Here is a 17,023-nt window from a genome sequence, read left to right on the forward strand (position 1 = left end):
ACATTTACTTCATGCCTGTACCTCCATTTTATCTTGGATGTAACTAACTTGCTTTTGATTTTACTGGCTCATAGGTGGAACAGACTTGCCTTGTCTCAGATGAGACTTTGGACTTGGACTTCTGGGTTAATGCTGGAATGAGTTAAGACTGTGGGGGATTGTTGAGAAGGCATGATTGGTTTTGAAATGTGAATGGGACATGAAATTTGGGAGGAGCCAGGGTGAAATGACATGGTTTGGCTTTGTGTCCCCATCCAAATCTCATCTCAAATTTTAATGCCTAGGTGTTGAGGAAGGGACCTGGTGGGAAGTGATTAGATCATGGGAGCAGTTTACCCCATGCTGTTCTCATGATAAGTGAGTGAGTTCTCATGAGATCTGATGGTTTCATAGTGGCAGTTTCTCCTGCTTTTCTGCCACTGTGGGAAGCTGTCCCTTGTTTCCCCTTCACCTTTTGCCATGATTATATTTTTTTTATAGCAGTGTAAGAATGACCTAATATAAGACTTAATTCATCCCTTTGTTTCTTTTGTCTGATTCTTGCTTGCTTCTTATCTCTCCCATTTGAAGGGTTTAAATTTCTAGCTGATTTTATGTGGAAAACTTTATATCCTTTTGCTCTTTTATAGCCTAGACTCATTATTCTATGAAATACTTTATGATGGAAAGCAATGATAATTATGCATACCTTCATAAGGAGGGTGACTACAGTTTTGTAGTTGGGTAATATTTACCTTATTACCATATCAGGATGGTGAACATTCTGTTCTTATTGTTACAGAAGCACATTAAATCATTGTTTTGAGATAATAGTTCAGATATTGTTTTGATTTTGATCTTGATCTCCACTAAATAGTGTATTAAATAGATTTCCCAAACCTAAATACTGATAACACTTTTTTATCCTGCTACAAATCACATACTAGATTAGACATTCTTTTGATTTTGATCTTGATCTCCACCACATTGTGTATAGATTTCCCAAACCTAAATACTGATAACAGTTTTTTACCCTGCTACAGATCACATACTGATTGTAATGTGATTTCATACTAGTACTGAATATTCATACTAACAATATTTCTGGATTCATGAACCTTTAGCATTCTTTGAACTCTTATAGATTAGTGTATTTACTTGTATTTGCTAGTTTGTATGTAGCTCATTGTTGCAGTAATCCCCTTCAATCCTACTGGAAGAACCATCCCTTAGATGTCTGCACATGTATTATACCCTGCCTCCTATGTGAAGTCTTCATTTATAGAAAGAGAAAGTATATTTGGGTGATCTTGTCTTCTTTTGTCTCAATGCCTTCTTCTTTGATTGTTTTTGTCCTGGTACCTTCTATAGTTAGCTCTTAAATAATTATCACTAAATTTAATTGATCATTTCAAATTAATACATTTGAAATTTTTTTTAACACTTTTTGTATATGCCTGCATCTGGCATGTTATAATCCTCAAATTCATCGTCTTTAAAATGATTAGTTTCAGCCAGCCTGAATGTTTTTACTTGGACTGTAAAAATGAATTTGAGAACCAATAAATCTGAACATTTAATTATTCCTTCAGTACAGCAATGTGATATATTAAAGATGTTCAGCTTTAGGAGCACATATTGAAACTAAATGTGGACTTCAGAGACATTACTTTCTTTAATGCTGAAAATCATAATTAAGGGGTATATATAAACAGAAATCTTTGCACATTCACTATATCTCTGGAATATTCTAGGAAAGTAACATTTAGAGCTTATCACACTCTAATGGGCTTATCTAAAATTGAACTTAAGTGGCTACTAGAGGAAGTCAGATACTATGGGACTCTGCATACCTGTGGCTTGCTGTTCTTCGAACAGACATATTCCTAGGGTAGAAGCAGAGAACCATTTAGTCCCATATGTGATGATCAGAACTTACCTCTTCCCATTTTCCTTATGTAAACATGTGGCTACTTCCAGAATTGAGATCATTTAGTCTAAAAAATGTGAACGTTGTTTAGTGCATTATTTGTGGAAAAAGAAAAAAATATATTCTCTTTGGGCTGTCTAAAAAAAAAAATCCAGAAAACTCTGACACTTAGGGAAAAAAAGATCAGAACCAGAATGAGAAAGACCTTTTGTTATTGACTAGAGGTATTGTTTTCCTTCCTAAGTTTCATGGAACACACTGAAGAGTATTTGAAACTGCCTCATGTGGTTTGTCCCCTCCAGTCTGACATGGCACCATTCCATAATATAATAATGACCTGAGCAAGGCGATTATAAGCTGACCCATAAGGGACCAACGTAAGCTGATCTCTCTGCTCTGCAGATGACAAAAATAGAAAGCTTTGAACAAGAGTAGAAAGACACACTGTCACTTGTCTTTTCCCCTGAAAAAGCCGGGCCACATTCTGCTCAGCCAACATGTTCCCAGAGGAATGTGATTTAACTTCCACTTTTCACACAGTCAGAAGCAACACCATAGACCTGTAGGGAAGGTGATGGCCGCCTGGGAGGAACTTGGATAAGTATTTGTCACTCCAGTATTTTCATGTGACCTGACTCTCATTCTCAATTTAGTTACATCTTGACCTGAAAATACAGCCACAATATGCCTCTCTTCATTTGGCATACCTTAATTCATAATGGGCATGCCTGTCCTTTCCCTTCTCCCACCCTATGCAGCCTCTTCCTGATTTCCCTTGCAATCTACTAATAGAGCCTTTCTTTAGATGTCTATACATGTGTTTACACTCTGTTTCCCTCTGTAGGGCTTTACTCGCAGAGAGAGAAAATATATTTGAGTCCCTGAGATATATACAAAGATATCTACCCCAAAGCAGCCTAGGCAGTTCTCCACTTCTTTGGCCAGATTGTCTGACTATTCACGTATCTGGCAGCTTCTATACGACCCCTCATATAGTAAAGGAATTAATATTCCCCACTTCCTCCTGGTTTGTCTCCCCTCCTCCCTCTATCAAACGACTGATTTTTATACATGAGATAATAGACAAGCCTTGGGTGACCTGTTTTTTTTTTTTTTCTTCCCTCCCCCTCTTTTTCCCTTGCGGTAAAATAGTGCCGAAGAAAGAGGGCACTAGTGTACAGCCCAGATCGCATCCTTGCACCGTCTGGATTAGAGCTGAGGCGTCTGCAAGCCGAGCGTGGCCACGGTCCTCTGGCCCCGGGACCATAGCGCTGTCTACCCCGACTCAGGTACTCAGGTATGTCTCAAGTCCATGTCCTCCAAACAGACTCAGGTGAGCGGACACTTCCTCGGGTGAAACCCACCCATAACGGCAGACAAAGTCCCAGTCTATCAGATTTTCCTCCGGGTCCCAGGCGCATTCTCGCTTATGTATTTCTTTTCGTCCTGTATCCTCAGGAAGAGTCGGGACCAATGGGAGCCTGGGTTGTCTTTCTCCTTTTTCTGCCTCACCTCCTGTGCTCTCCTCGCCCGCTCCCATAGCCCCCTTTTCGTCGACTCTCACCTTGAGAAAAGGAGCAGGGGAGGAACGGGAGAGGGAGCCAACTTCAGCCCCGCAGGCTGCTGAGATTTGGCGCCTCTGTCCCCAAGCGGGTGGGTTTGGATATATACCTGCACAAGCGGTGCAAGGTGACGAGAATGAGGGCGGAAGGGCGGTGGGGACTCGAGTGGAAGGGAGTGTGTGTGTGTGTGTGTGTGTGTGTGTGTATGTGTGTGTATGGGTAAAGAACTCAGAGGAGGGAGGTTGAAAGAGCAAAGCGGGTCAGGGAATTGCAACTCACTGGTCAAAGCGTCCCTTGCAGGCCCTGCCGGGGAATGTCTGGCTGGACCGAGCACTGTCCAGGGTCCTGAAGGCGGCAGGGCTCAGGCTGCCGCGGCGAGAGCAACCCGGAAGCTCCCCTCCGTTCCCTTTCTAGCAACTATGCAAACCCCAAAGCAAGCGCAAGACCCCCTCTAACCCGTCCACCCACCGCGGGAAACAAGTTACCTTATCTGCACCCCTTCTTCTTGAACATACACAGCAAGCCTGACTTCTTAGGGAGGAAACATACCAAACTCCTCCATACGGAGACTTTACCAGGCGTTGCCTTAGTAACTAATGTGGATTTTCTTCAAGCTGGCAAATTTATATTTACAGCTGATTGTATGTCAGGGCTTCTTCAACCCCTCAAAATTAAAGTAAAAGGTGCATCCTTTGTTTACATTTATTTTAAAGTCGCGCTTCCACCTTTACAATGAGTTTCCAAATTTTCTTCTGAAAAAAAGTTGATCTTTTCCAATCCGGAAAGTTCTCTTGGGTTGAAGGACCTAGCTCCTCCCCTCCTCTCTGCTCACCTTCCCCACAGCCCTCCAAGTTAGAAAGCATGACAGTTTTTAGGGGACCAGGAAACGACTTAAGGTTGGAGGAGCGGGCGAGTTGGCGGGGCTCTGCGCCGCCTGGACCCGTGAGGACAGAGGGGGCAGGACACCCCGCCTTCCTCAGTGACCACAGCTGCGCTCCAAGCTGTTCCTGCAGCCGATATCAGGATGTGCCGAAATGAAACGGACAAGGCAACTGTTAACATTACAGACCCCAGAGTTTTAACACAGGTCCTCTGATGACAAGGTTGTGATTTTTCTCTGTCTTTTGTCAGCAGCATCTAGCTCACCGCTGCCAACACGACTTCCACTGTACTCTTGATCAATTTACCTTGATGCACTACCGGTGAAGAACGGGGATTCGAATTCCCTTACAAACGCCTCCAGCTTGTAGAGGCGGTCGTGGAGGACCCAGAGGAGGAGACGAAGGGGAAGGAGGCGGTGGTGGAGGAGGCAAAGGCCTTGGACGACCATTGTTGGCGAGGGGCACCACTCCGGGAGAGGCGGCGCTGGGCGTCTTGGGGGTGCGCGCCGGGAGCCTGCAGCGGGACCAGCGTGGGAACGCGGCTGGCAGGCTGTGGACCTCGTCCTCACCACCATGGTCGGGCTCCTCTTGTTTTTTTTCCCAGCGATCTTTTTGGAGGTGTCCCTTCTCCCCAGAAGCCCCGGCAGGAAAGTGTTGCTGGCAGGAGCGTCGTCTCAGCGCTCGGTGGCCAGAATGGACGGAGATGTCATCATTGGAGCCCTCTTCTCAGTCCATCACCAGCCTCCGGCCGAGAAAGTGCCCGAGAGGAAGTGTGGGGAGATCAGGGAGCAGTATGGCATCCAGAGGGTGGAGGCCATGTTCCACACGTTGGATAAGATCAACGCGGACCCGGTCCTCCTGCCCAACATCACCCTGGGCAGTGAGATCCGGGACTCCTGCTGGCACTCTTCCGTGGCTCTGGAACAGAGCATTGAGTTCATTAGGGACTCTCTGATTTCCATTCGAGATGAGAAGGATGGGATCAACCGGTGCCTGCCTGACGGCCAGTCCCTCCCCCCAGGCAGAACTAAGAAGCCCATTGCGGGAGTGATCGGTCCCGGCTCCAGCTCTGTAGCCATTCAAGTGCAGAACCTGCTCCAGCTCTTCGACATCCCCCAGATCGCTTATTCAGCTACAAGCATCGACCTGAGTGACAAAACTTTGTACAAATACTTCCTGAGGGTTGTCCCTTCTGACACTTTGCAGGCAAGGGCCATGCTTGACATAGTCAAACGTTACAATTGGACCTATGTCTCTGCAGTCCACACGGAAGGTAGGCATTATATTTGGGAAAGAAGGGTACTGAGAAAGTCAGGGCAATGCATGATGTGCTTCTGGGATCATAGTATTGTTCCTGTTTATTTCTAGCACTGTGGGGAACGGAGTTTACCCTTCTCAGTACTGCCCACCCAGGCATTGCCTTTTATTCTCATTTCCTTACAATTATAGTGTAGGAAAATTGTACCCCATAGAATATCTGAGGATAGTAGGAGCTGAAAGGGTATCAAACTTTCCATGCAAACTGTCCAGCAGTAGATTTGACTTGAATACTTGTTTACCCTCATATTTTGAGTTTGCGTTTGGAAGGCTTATTTGTCCAAGGTGTTATATTGCCCTTCAGTGACTGGCTATGACTTTCCAGGTGTAATGAGTTAATTCAGTGTGAGTGATTGGCAAAAAGAAGTTACTATTCCGCAAATAGGACTTCAAAGCTTTATCTTTCTTTAACAGTTGAAGATTTTCTTTGTCCTCTTGTACCCCTTCTTACATATCCAAAACTTTCCTGTGAATGTAGGATTAATGCAGTCATCTCCGTCAGTATATCAGAAACTTATATTTTTATTTCTGGAGTACCTTAGTTACAAAGAAAAAGTAAGTAATTTAAATAATGTATTTTCTTCTTACTTTATAGGCTAAAATCATCCAGATTCCCTCACTCCCCCAAGAATTATCTTGTTTTATGAGAAATAACACTGGTGACCACTTGGATTTGAGTTTTGGTTTCTAGTCTTTTTTCTTCTAACACAATGAACTTACGTATTAGAATTAAAGTTAGATCAGTTATAAAATACTAATGAATGGATAGCAGATATTAGGTTTATAATGTCTTTCTAAAATGCAATAGATTAACCTAAGGTTAAAAGCTTGATTTTTCCAGAGACTTATGGATGTGAATTTTCAAAAATTTTTTATATAAAGATTTTCTAGACTCTCTTCACCTTAGGTTATATACATTTTTTAATAAAAGGGGATTTCTGAGCTCAGCTACTCTTAAGTCCCCCAGTAGGTTTATGAAAAAGCTGAAGCCCTGGTTATAAATTAACATCTAGGACAATTCACATGTATAAGCTGGCAGAAGAAGACAATCTTGCTGGTATTTCTGTATTCATATTTCTTCAAGTCAAATGATTTTCAAGAAGCCATAGACATGGCTCCATGTTTTTTAAATATTTCCATAATATTCAGTTACTGGTGTGAGGTCTGATTATAGAAATTGACAGCATCCATAGTGAAGTGATTATATGGTTATCATTACTGAAAACATATACTTTATAAAGGGAACAGAATTTTCAGAACAAACATAAATGATATAGGATTACACATTATAATTTCAGATTTTGCTTTTGGAAAAAACTATCTGCTGTGATATTATAACTTTATAACAACTGACTTATGCTTCTGAAGCTTGATTTTTAATCATGAACTGCATATCTCTTTTTGAACAAAAATTCATTACTTTTTTAAGACTCAAAGTATTAATTCCTTATATTTTAATATTTAACTTTACTACATGTTAATGTTTAGCATAGTTTCTTTAGTGCTTGCTTAAATGAAACATCCTGAAAGAGCAAGTTACAATGTGTTAAATATCATCATTGGATAGATCCAAAGAGGATGGCAAAGAGAATGGCAAAATCTAGATTGAATGTGATTTATTTAAATATTTAATAATATTTCCCCCATTGAGCTAGATAATTGATTATTAATATTGGAAGTATAAATTCTTTCTTCAGGAAGAAGTAATGCTTCATCATTTTTAAACAGTGGTTTTATTTTCCATATTTCATTATAAGATTGTTTTATTTGGTGAGAGGTGGCTAATAGTGGGTTGCTTTCTGAGGAGTAGAATTATGTTTTTGGAAAATGAATTGAACATGTTTTCACTAATTTTGCTGCGAAAGGACTAATATTATAATTTTGCCCATGTGTTAGTTTGGATTACTATGTTTCCTTTCTGCCTTCTGATTGGTGTTGTATGGCAAAGACAATGTCTCCGTACTATTACAGTAATTGATTCCAGACTACATTGTGTTCACAGAACAGCATCATAGCAATATGTGGGGTTTATTTTATTACCAAGCAGTTACACCATTCACCTTGCCATTCATATATAATACCTTGTTCTTCTCAAAGGGAATTAGTTACTTCTCTTATTAAACGTAACATCTGTAAAAACTAAATTGCATTTCTTTCCTTCTATCTGGAAAGGAATTTTGTGTAAGCTCCCACTGAAGATTCATTTTTCCTGAGGTTTTGCCCTCCTGCTTTTCAGGGCCCCATAGTGTACTGGCCTACAGGCACTTTCTTGGATCATTTAGTAATTTTACTGCTTTCAGACTGATGGGGTCGCTTATTGGTGACAGTTCCCTGTCAAATATCAGAGAAGACCACATATCAGGGTTGTCTCTGTCGTCTGAGCACTATTCAGCAAGGAAGCCAGTTTGTCTGGATATTGGCAACTTAGGGCTTAGAAATTCTGGGGCCTCTCATGACCTTCATCTCTCCTTTCCAAATCAGCCATTCCCTAGTCAATTCATTATCATCGTTTCTTTTATTAGAAGTTAACCAAGAATAGTTAATACCCAAAACACTAAGTGACTGGACTAGTGTACCTTCATTTCTGTAGTTAATTGTGAGATTATCTTGAAATCATATAGTTTTTGAATGGTACAGTTGTTTTTATATTACTTTTTTTATATTGAAGCTAAACTTGCAGATATTTTCTGTTTTGTTTTGTGTTTTAACCAGTTACAATTTAGTTTTTATATTCTTTTACATTCTTTTCAATCTTATATCATATTATTTGTACCATACTTGATACATGACAATTATCAATTTACATAAAATGAAAGAAAATCAGTACACACAAAGTTACCTGCAATGCAATAGACTCTCCAGAAATTGTTCATGATTGGCTCTGGAGGCAAATGTTAAGATGAGTCTGTCAAGGGGGAGGCAGGATATTGGAGTAATGGAGCCTTATCCACAAATAAAGTTTGAATGCACTTTGGAGCAAGCTGCCTACCTGGAATGTGAGTCTTTAAATATGCTAAGTATATAGTAGAGAAATAGCCTACCACCGATAAGAATATCTCAGCCAAGGACACTGTATTTTGTTCTTCTGATAAAATACAGATTCCCCGTCAAAAAAACAAATTTATTATTTCAAATGATTTTTGAAAACAGTACTTAAAAATAACTGTAGTTAATAAAATTCGAAGCATTGAAGAAGTCCAATAAAAATGTTCTTTGAGTTTGTAGCTACAAGAATTTTTTTTGAGTGGATAAATTTTCATTCATTACTTTTATGTATTTATTTATTTATCTTAAGCCTTTCTTCTAGTATTTTGTCTCAGATACTTAGATAAGTATTGATATAATAGTGAATTTAGTGATGCTGCTTCCCTTATTAAAATATCCACTTTAAGGTAAACTTTTCTTTCCAGTTAGATTTTGATGTTGGTGTAACATTTTTTTGACGTTTGCTTACATTTTATATAAAATTGGCCTTTTTGAGCTTCTTTCCAAAATCTGATTTTTTCCTTTTTAAGTACTTTTTTATTTGATATAAAACAATTAAAAAGTCTAGTGACATCAGAAAAAAGTCCTCCTAAATCATAAATACATACTTTGATTAATGCAATTACCTGTAATAATTTTATATCTACTAAATATCATATTTCCTATCTATGTACCAGTAACTTTCTATATATCTTTCTTGTCTTGATTGCAACCTACTTCAAAGGAAATTATCTTAATACATTGCTCATTTTATCATATAGTAAGAAATAGGAGTGTTTTGAAAGGTTATTCAGGCCAACTAATAAAAGATGCTTAGAACATCACATTACATGCTTGCCCACGCTCAAAGCTTTCTAATTGTGATTAGGGTTTCTAATTAGAGTAGGAGTATATCGGAGTTAAATTGAGAGCAGAATTTCACCTGAGTTTTAGTCAGTTCTTCTATATAATGACCTAAAACAGATTTCTTGAAGTTTCCACCAATCCTTCATTGAAGACTAGGAGTCATCCAAAACATTCAAGCTTCTTTTCCATGTGACATTTATCATCAATGAATAATCTCTCTTTTGTAGTATAGCTCTCCAGTTCCTTCACTCATGCATTTCATTTTTTACTTCCCTTACCATCATAGCTGACTAGAGTAGATCTTACATCAATTAACATCCCAAGGTCTTTTCAGAAGTGCTGCTATTAAGCCATATCTCCTTCCTTTTATGCTTGAACAGTTATTAATTTTGTTACTGTTACCATTAGATTCAAGAGGAGGACTTGAATTTTTTTCCCTTTAAATGTAAAATTATTAGCTTCAATCTGCCTTTCTAACATCAGTAAGTTCTGGGATTTTGATTGTTTAATTTATCTTAGTATTCCAGCTTTGTGTCTCCAGGATTTAACTGTATACATTAAAACCTGAATAAGATAAGGGTCGAAAGTAAAGTCTCAAACCCTTTCACGAGCAAACTACCTGGCTAATTCTGGTGTTCACTCAGCCTATTATGAATTCCTTCTATATAGTGCTTTTCCTCCTCATACTATACTACCTTGCAAATGTACAAATGGCTATATGTAGTTTAAATGAAAAGTCATCACAACAGATGACTTTAAAGATTTACTGCATAAAAACTTTAAATAACAATTTTGAAGACTTAATTTCAGTTACTAAGTAGTTTTTACTCTAAGGGGAGTGCAGTTTAAATACATGTAAAGTAAGTAAAAGCAATCACAGTATAGACATTTATAAACATGAGTTTATTCAATTGTAGGGAACTGAAAGAATGTATTAGTGGTGCAATTATCTAGAGAAAACCTGGAGAAAAGGGAATTTTGGTTAGAGTTTTGTTTGGAAACATAGCATTTGTAAAAGAGGCAGTATTGAAAATGCTGTAATGGTGTGAAAAAACGGATTTGCTTATCTGGAGGAAAGAGTCTGGGCTAAGAACTAATAATAAAAACAGAAGTAAGTCCTAATATTCTGTGATTACATCAGTCTTTATAGACATGGAGGACAAGTAATGGAGAATCTTGAAGCGTGTGACAAAGAGTTTTGGTTTCAAGAAAGATACATCCAAGCACAGTTAGACATGTGAACTTTGGCCAAGAGAATATATATTATTGGCAAAAGTTGGTGAGTGGACGAAAGAAAAGCCAGATATTGTTACGAGATACTTTATTTGTAATTTTTTAACAAGTGTTCATATCCAAGTAAAACCTTGTTTATCCATAACCTTGATTCTCTAGCTGTCTACTTTACACTTGAGAGTTGGTCTCTTTAAACACCAACATTTGCATTCAAAACATTTTATGAGGTGATCTTTGCAAACACTACTGTAAGGTCCCCTAACTTCTTTTAAAGACAGTGCTCAATTTAATGGACATTTCCCTTGAACATACCAAGTTATTGTGAACATAAATTGTTACCTTGTGCTGGAATATGGTGGTAATCTTGGAGCCTGTTAAAAAAAATATAAGGCCATTTATTATTACTCAAAATGGCCACAAATTGCCATACTTAAAATTTTTTATCTTTATTTTTTCTTTTATATCTTGGCTGGATTTATTAAACTCATTTTTAAAGTCATTAATCAGTATTTAGCAAACAGCTATTATGTGCATAGAATTAGAGTGAAATCCAAAGACGAAAAAAATGACACTTTCATTATTTTGAGTAAGCTTGAACTCTTTATGATTCCTTTGCCACACAATCACCCTGTGACTACATTTATCTTGCTGCAAATTTTCTAAGAAGCTGTCCTTCATAGGGTAGGTGGTGATGGCAGCTTCCATTTTATGTTTCTACCGTGTGGCTTGGCAGTAACCATCCTTCTACAAGTATTAAAATTTTTGCCCTTATGATATAGGGAGCTAATATACAATAACTGCTTTGTGGATTTTCAATAACTGGGCAGTGACTGGAGTGATGGGTTCACAAAGAGACTTATCAAAAGTCGTGTTTTCGGCATACACTTTTTTAAGAACACAGAGGGCTGGGGAACCACATCCAGAAAAGAATAGTTTGGTGAACACCTACAACCACTAAAAAAACTCATGGCACATGCTGTTCTGATATATGTTGGAAGCAGCCTGTCAGTAGGAGAAGGTTGTCAATTTTCAGAGAAGCTGTAGTTGAAAACCAGAGTCAAGACAAGGCATAAAGCCTTGTCAAAATGTCACTGTCTTATGCAACAGAGAGTTATCATTAGATTCTAAAATTATATAGAAATATTTGCTACTTTTTCCTGTTTAATTGTTCTCTATGAATGTCTACAACATTTAAAATCTTAACTTACATGAGAAATTATAATTTTAATTACCTTCGGTATTCCAGAAAGCTTTACTCTCTTAAACTTAAGGTATTGTAGTACCAAATAGAACATTAATGTTTTTATGAAGAGAATTGCTTCTCAGAAATCTCCAAATATCAATTTTAGGATTATCTATTTTATTTATTTCATAGCCAACAAATTAAATATTCAAGGCAATTATCTAAATATCCAGGTAAAAGCCTTAATTTGTAGTTGAAGCACAGGATTTTGAGAGGCAGAAATTCTTTGATTACCTAGTAACTAATTTGCCTTCTAATAAAGACATTTATAAATAAACACATGTGACTATTATGCATCACATATTTTTCTTGGTGCTAGTAACACATAAAGTAATAAAAATCACAATAATAATAACTATTATTACTACTAATATTTGTTGGAAGAGACATAAATATATAGACAGTTATAGGCTCATGGGTTATAAAGAAAATGTTTAATTACTGTTTTGAAAAATGCACAAAACATATGGGAAATACTGTATGCATGCACATCTCAGTTTCATTTGTAAAATGGGAATTATAATCACTACCATGTTATATTCCTCACAGCAGCTTTTCAAAGAACAAGAAGATGGTACCCATAAATACGTTTCAGTTGTTTTTCTTAAACTGCCACCAAAGCGATGACTTCTTCTCAGCTGATGAATATTAAGCAAGTCCAAGAAGCCAGTTAATTGGATATAGATTTTCGACCCTAAACCTAGTAATATAAGATTAAAATGAAATTCATGATTAAGATAAAGGTGTAGCATCTACCATAGACTTTAGGGAACTTTCTTGTTACAAATGAGAAAACAAAAGCCCAGAAAAATAAAACAAAATGACTTGCTCAAGATCATAAAATTCATCAGCAGCAAAGCTAGGACTAATTTAGCTTTGTTTTAGATACTTTCTCAAGCCAAAGTTTTCTTTCTTTCTTTCTTTCTTTCTTTCTTTCTTTCTTTCTTTCTTTCTTTCTTTCTTTCTTTCTTTCTTTCTTTCCTTTTTACCCCTCATGCACTCCTCTCTTGTGAGGTCCATACTATTTAGCTCAACTGTGTCTTTCCAACTTTGCTGCTGTCATTTAGCAGCTTCCAGGAGACTCCTCTTCTGAAAACTCATTCTGCTGTTAGTCTTCCTCTTAATGTCAGCTCTTGCCTTAGTTTTGGATGGCTCCAACATTCATGTGTTTGTCCCATCAATACCTATCCTCATAGCTCATTGATTTCAGCTCTGTGTTCCTTGCCTTCTCTTCAGCAACCCACTTACCCTGACCACAATCTGGTACCCTGGCCTTGCCAATAACTATTTTATCTATAAATTTTTAAACATGAGAAAGTCACTGAAAAATAGAAGCCTCTCCTTTTCTTCAACTTCTTTTGCTCCCACCTCACCTGCTCTCCGCATTTCTCTGGAAGGTCTGAATAAAGCCATTTTCTCAGCTGATCTGGTTTCCCTTCTGCATCTGAGCAACTCTACCTCCATATTTGTGCTTGTTATCATCTTGTAATAAAGGTCCTTTTGCAGAGAAAATAAACTTTCAATGTAGAGTGACTACTCCACATGAAGCTCTATTTCAGGAGATTATAAATTAACCATTTTTTTTTTTCTCCAGCTCCTTCAGGGCAGAAATGTAAAATAAGACCAGAATTAAACACCTTGTTAAAATGAAAGAAGAAAGGATGCCTTCTCTATGAGGGTTGTGGTTAACAGTGGGAGATGACACATGGTCAGACATCTCTGTGACACCATCTCTACCACAAGTAACTAGAAGTGGTATGGAGTGGATAAGGATGAGAAAATTAGAGAAGGGTGGCTAGAGTTGAAATCCAGAGATCTGGAATAGGATTGACTCAAGGGATTAATAGAATTAGGCATGCTTAGAGAGCTATCAGGGTGAAGTATACAGAAAACAGTCCCCTAAGTTTATTATACAGATAAGATGCAACAGTGCTCCATATAGGGCTAGGTAGATGTAATAGATGTAAGATGTCATTATTGTTGTCATGCTATTCTAACCTTAATTAGGAAGATGCCCTTAGCTTAGATGAGCCTGTGTGAAGTAAATACAGGGAAGTTCTGTGGTGGAGATGTGAAAATAAAGAGGGAAAATGCTGATTTACTAACACTGAGTGGCGCATATTCAACTTCTCATTCTCTCCCTTTATAAAAATTGCACTCACAGCATGTGGCCCTCAATGCAAATCTTTTGATTGGACAGCATATTCCACAGCTATTGTTAAACAATCAGAGACAGTTTCCTCTGTTCTCTGTGGTGCTATAACACACTTTTTAATTTGTTTGTTATAAAAGGTAGAACAAAAAAATCAATAAACAAATTGCTGATAGTATGTTCAAGAGAAAAAACTTTATGAAAGATTTTAAAAGGTTATATGAGGATATTGAAATAGTGGAAACAGCTTATAATAAAGAAATTCAATATCCCTTTTTTTCGATAAATAAATACATTATTTGTTATTTTCAGGTTTTGGTTAACAGGTACTACTCTACTGGCAGAGAAGAAGTCATGTCCAGATTCCTATCTCAATTTTTATGTTTTGTAGCACATTCTTTGGTTTGACCAATGCTATAGTCATTGAGGAGTAGAGATAGTGGAATTATAGTCTTCCTTTTAAGAAGTTCACCACATAGTGATTACTATTCAGTTTGCTAAGTGCAACCATAGGAGTAGGCATGAGGTAGAGAGACAACAGAGAGAACTGTGATTAGCTCCCTCTGGTCCAGGGAAGAAGTGAGGGAAAGCTCATAGAAGGTCCCCAGAAAAGGTGACATTTGAAGTTCACTATATCCGAGGAAACAAAGGAGTAAATTCAGTAAAAGCACTGACATAGAAAGCCAAATATGCTCAGGGACCTCTAAGAATATCATTAACTCTAAAGTATATGTCCTGGGAAAATGAGTGGGGAAGACCAAACTGAAAAGAGAGAAAGAGCCTAGGTCATGATGGGACATACTTATCAAGCCAAGAAAATTAGACTCTTGGAAACATGGTGAGCCAGTGAAGAATTTTATGCAGGAAGAAATCAACATCAGATTATATTTTGGAAAGGGCATCTGGAAAGCTTTGCAGAAGACAGATTAAGAAAAGGAGTCAAATTGGAAATTAGGAGACAAATCTGAAGGCCATTGATGGTTGAGGGAAGTGGAGAAGGAAAGGCCAGTTCAATTAATTAATTTTGTCAAGAGATGATTAGAGTTTTACTAAAGAAAGTGTCAATGGAAAAGGAGAGAGGAGAATGAATTTGACTTTCTATGTAGCAGGGAGGTTAGTGTTTAGTGAATGATTGGTTATGAGAATCAAGGAAAAAGAGAAGTCTAGAATAAGCCCCAGGTCTCTATTTTGTAGGAATAAATAGGGAATAAAGAGAAATCGCAGACTGGGAAAAAATTAGTTTAGGCTGTTTGAGTTTGTGGTATCCATTGGACAATAAAGTCAAGGGATCCCATAGGCCACCGATCTGGAAAGAGAGTTATATTTGAAATTTGTCAGAAAATATCTGGTTAAAACCATGAAAATTGATGGGATTGCCAAGGGGATAAGATATAAAACACAGAAGATGGTCAAGGGCAGTACTTTGAGGCATGTGAAATGAGAAAGAGTCTACAGAAAAGGGAAAAAGAAGGACAGTTTAAAAAGTAGAAAAAGAAACAGGAAGAACCTCATGTTATGAAAGCCAAGGGAGGAGACAGTTTTGATAATAGAACAGTGACAAAGAAAGCCGATGGGTAAAAGAGGAAGAACTATAGAAACAGTGTTCTGTACTAGTAGCGATACATGAGACTGTGTAATTTATATGCCACAACAACAGTGTTAGAATGTTCTGAATTTTTATACTTACTTTTACCTGTGAATTTTATGCCTTCGGATGATGTTCTTATTGCATGTTAGTGTCCTTTTCTTTCAGATTGAAGAACTCCCTTTAGCATTTCTTCTAAGAAAGGTCTGGGGGTGATGAATTCCCTCAGTTTTTGTTTGCCTGGGAAAGTATTTATCTCTTTTTTATGTTTGAAAGTTAGCGTTGCTGGGTACAGTATTCTCAGTTGACAATTTCTTTTCTTCAGTGCTTTGTCATCCTGCTCCCTCCTGGCCTGTGGTTTCCGCTAAGAAGTCTGTTGCCAAACAAATTGGAGCTCATATATGTTGTTTTCCTTTCTCTTGCTCCATTTGGGATTATCAACTTTTGAAAGTTTCATTATTATATGTCTTGGGGTAGTCTTATTTGGGTGAAATCTGTGTGGTGTTCTCTACCCTTCTTGTACCTAGAGATTTATATTTTCTCTAGGGTTGGGAAGTTTTCTTGTATTATTTCTTTATGTGATCTTTCTACCACTTGCCCTTTCTCAACTCCTCCTTGAAGGCCAATGACTCTTAGATTTGCCTTTTGAGGCTATTTTCTGGATTTCAGAGGCATTCTTTATTCCTTTTCTTTTTTTTTCTTTTTCCTCCTCTGAATGTATTTTCAAATAACCTGCCTTCAAGCTCATTAATTCTTTCCTCTGCTTCATCAGTTCTGCTGTTTTAACCCTCTGATGCATTTTTTTTGATTCAACTAAAGTATTTCTCAGTCCAAAATTTCTGTTTAACTTTTTAAATTAATTATTTCAATCTCTTTGTTAAATTTCTCTGATAACTTTATAAATTGCTTTTATGTGTTATCTTGGAGTTCACTGAGTTTCTTTAGAATTCTTATTTTGGATTATTGACCTGAGAGCTCACATATTGCCATCTCATTGGAGTCAGCCACTGGCTCCTTGCTTTACCCATTCGGGAAGGTTATGGCTCCCTGTTTGCTGGTGTTTTTTATGAATGGATATCTGTGTCTTATTGAAAGGTTAGTTATTTATCCCAGTCTTCATTCCCTGTGTTGGTGTGGTCTGTCTAGTGATGTGTATTTACAGGTTCTATGCTGGTTGCCTGTTGAGTCCCCTTAGCCCTAGACAGCTGCCTTTATTTTGGCACTAGGTGGTGCCCTAGGCCCAGGTTTCCCACAGCTCTCACAAAAGTTGGAAGCACTGCCCATTCTGGATTGGGGAGAGGGGTCTCCAA

General features: G+C 37.9%; 1 protein-coding gene across 7 annotated transcripts in view; it reads left to right on the plus strand.

The window, feature by feature from the left end:
- The first annotated feature begins 1,564 nt into the window (after window positions 1-1,564).
- GRM1 (glutamate metabotropic receptor 1) overlaps window positions 1,565-17,023 on the plus strand; it is a 411,958-nt gene continuing 396,499 nt past the window's right edge. For 2 of the 7 annotated variants that reach the window (XM_034963042.4, XM_034963043.3), the window contains exon 1: window positions 1,565-5,625. In XM_034963042.4, coding sequence (XP_034818933.1) covers window positions 4,926-5,625 — 700 coding nt within the window. In that variant the 5' untranslated portion in view covers window positions 1,565-4,925. The remainder of the gene's footprint in view (window positions 5,626-17,023) is intronic. The other 5 variants (XM_034963040.3, XM_003811530.6, XM_008963918.5 and 2 more) reach the window with 5 other exon arrangements.

This window comes from Pan paniscus, chromosome 5, assembly GCF_029289425.2.
Source record: "Pan paniscus chromosome 5, NHGRI_mPanPan1-v2.0_pri, whole genome shotgun sequence".
Taxonomy (NCBI): Eukaryota; Metazoa; Chordata; class Mammalia; order Primates; family Hominidae; genus Pan; species Pan paniscus.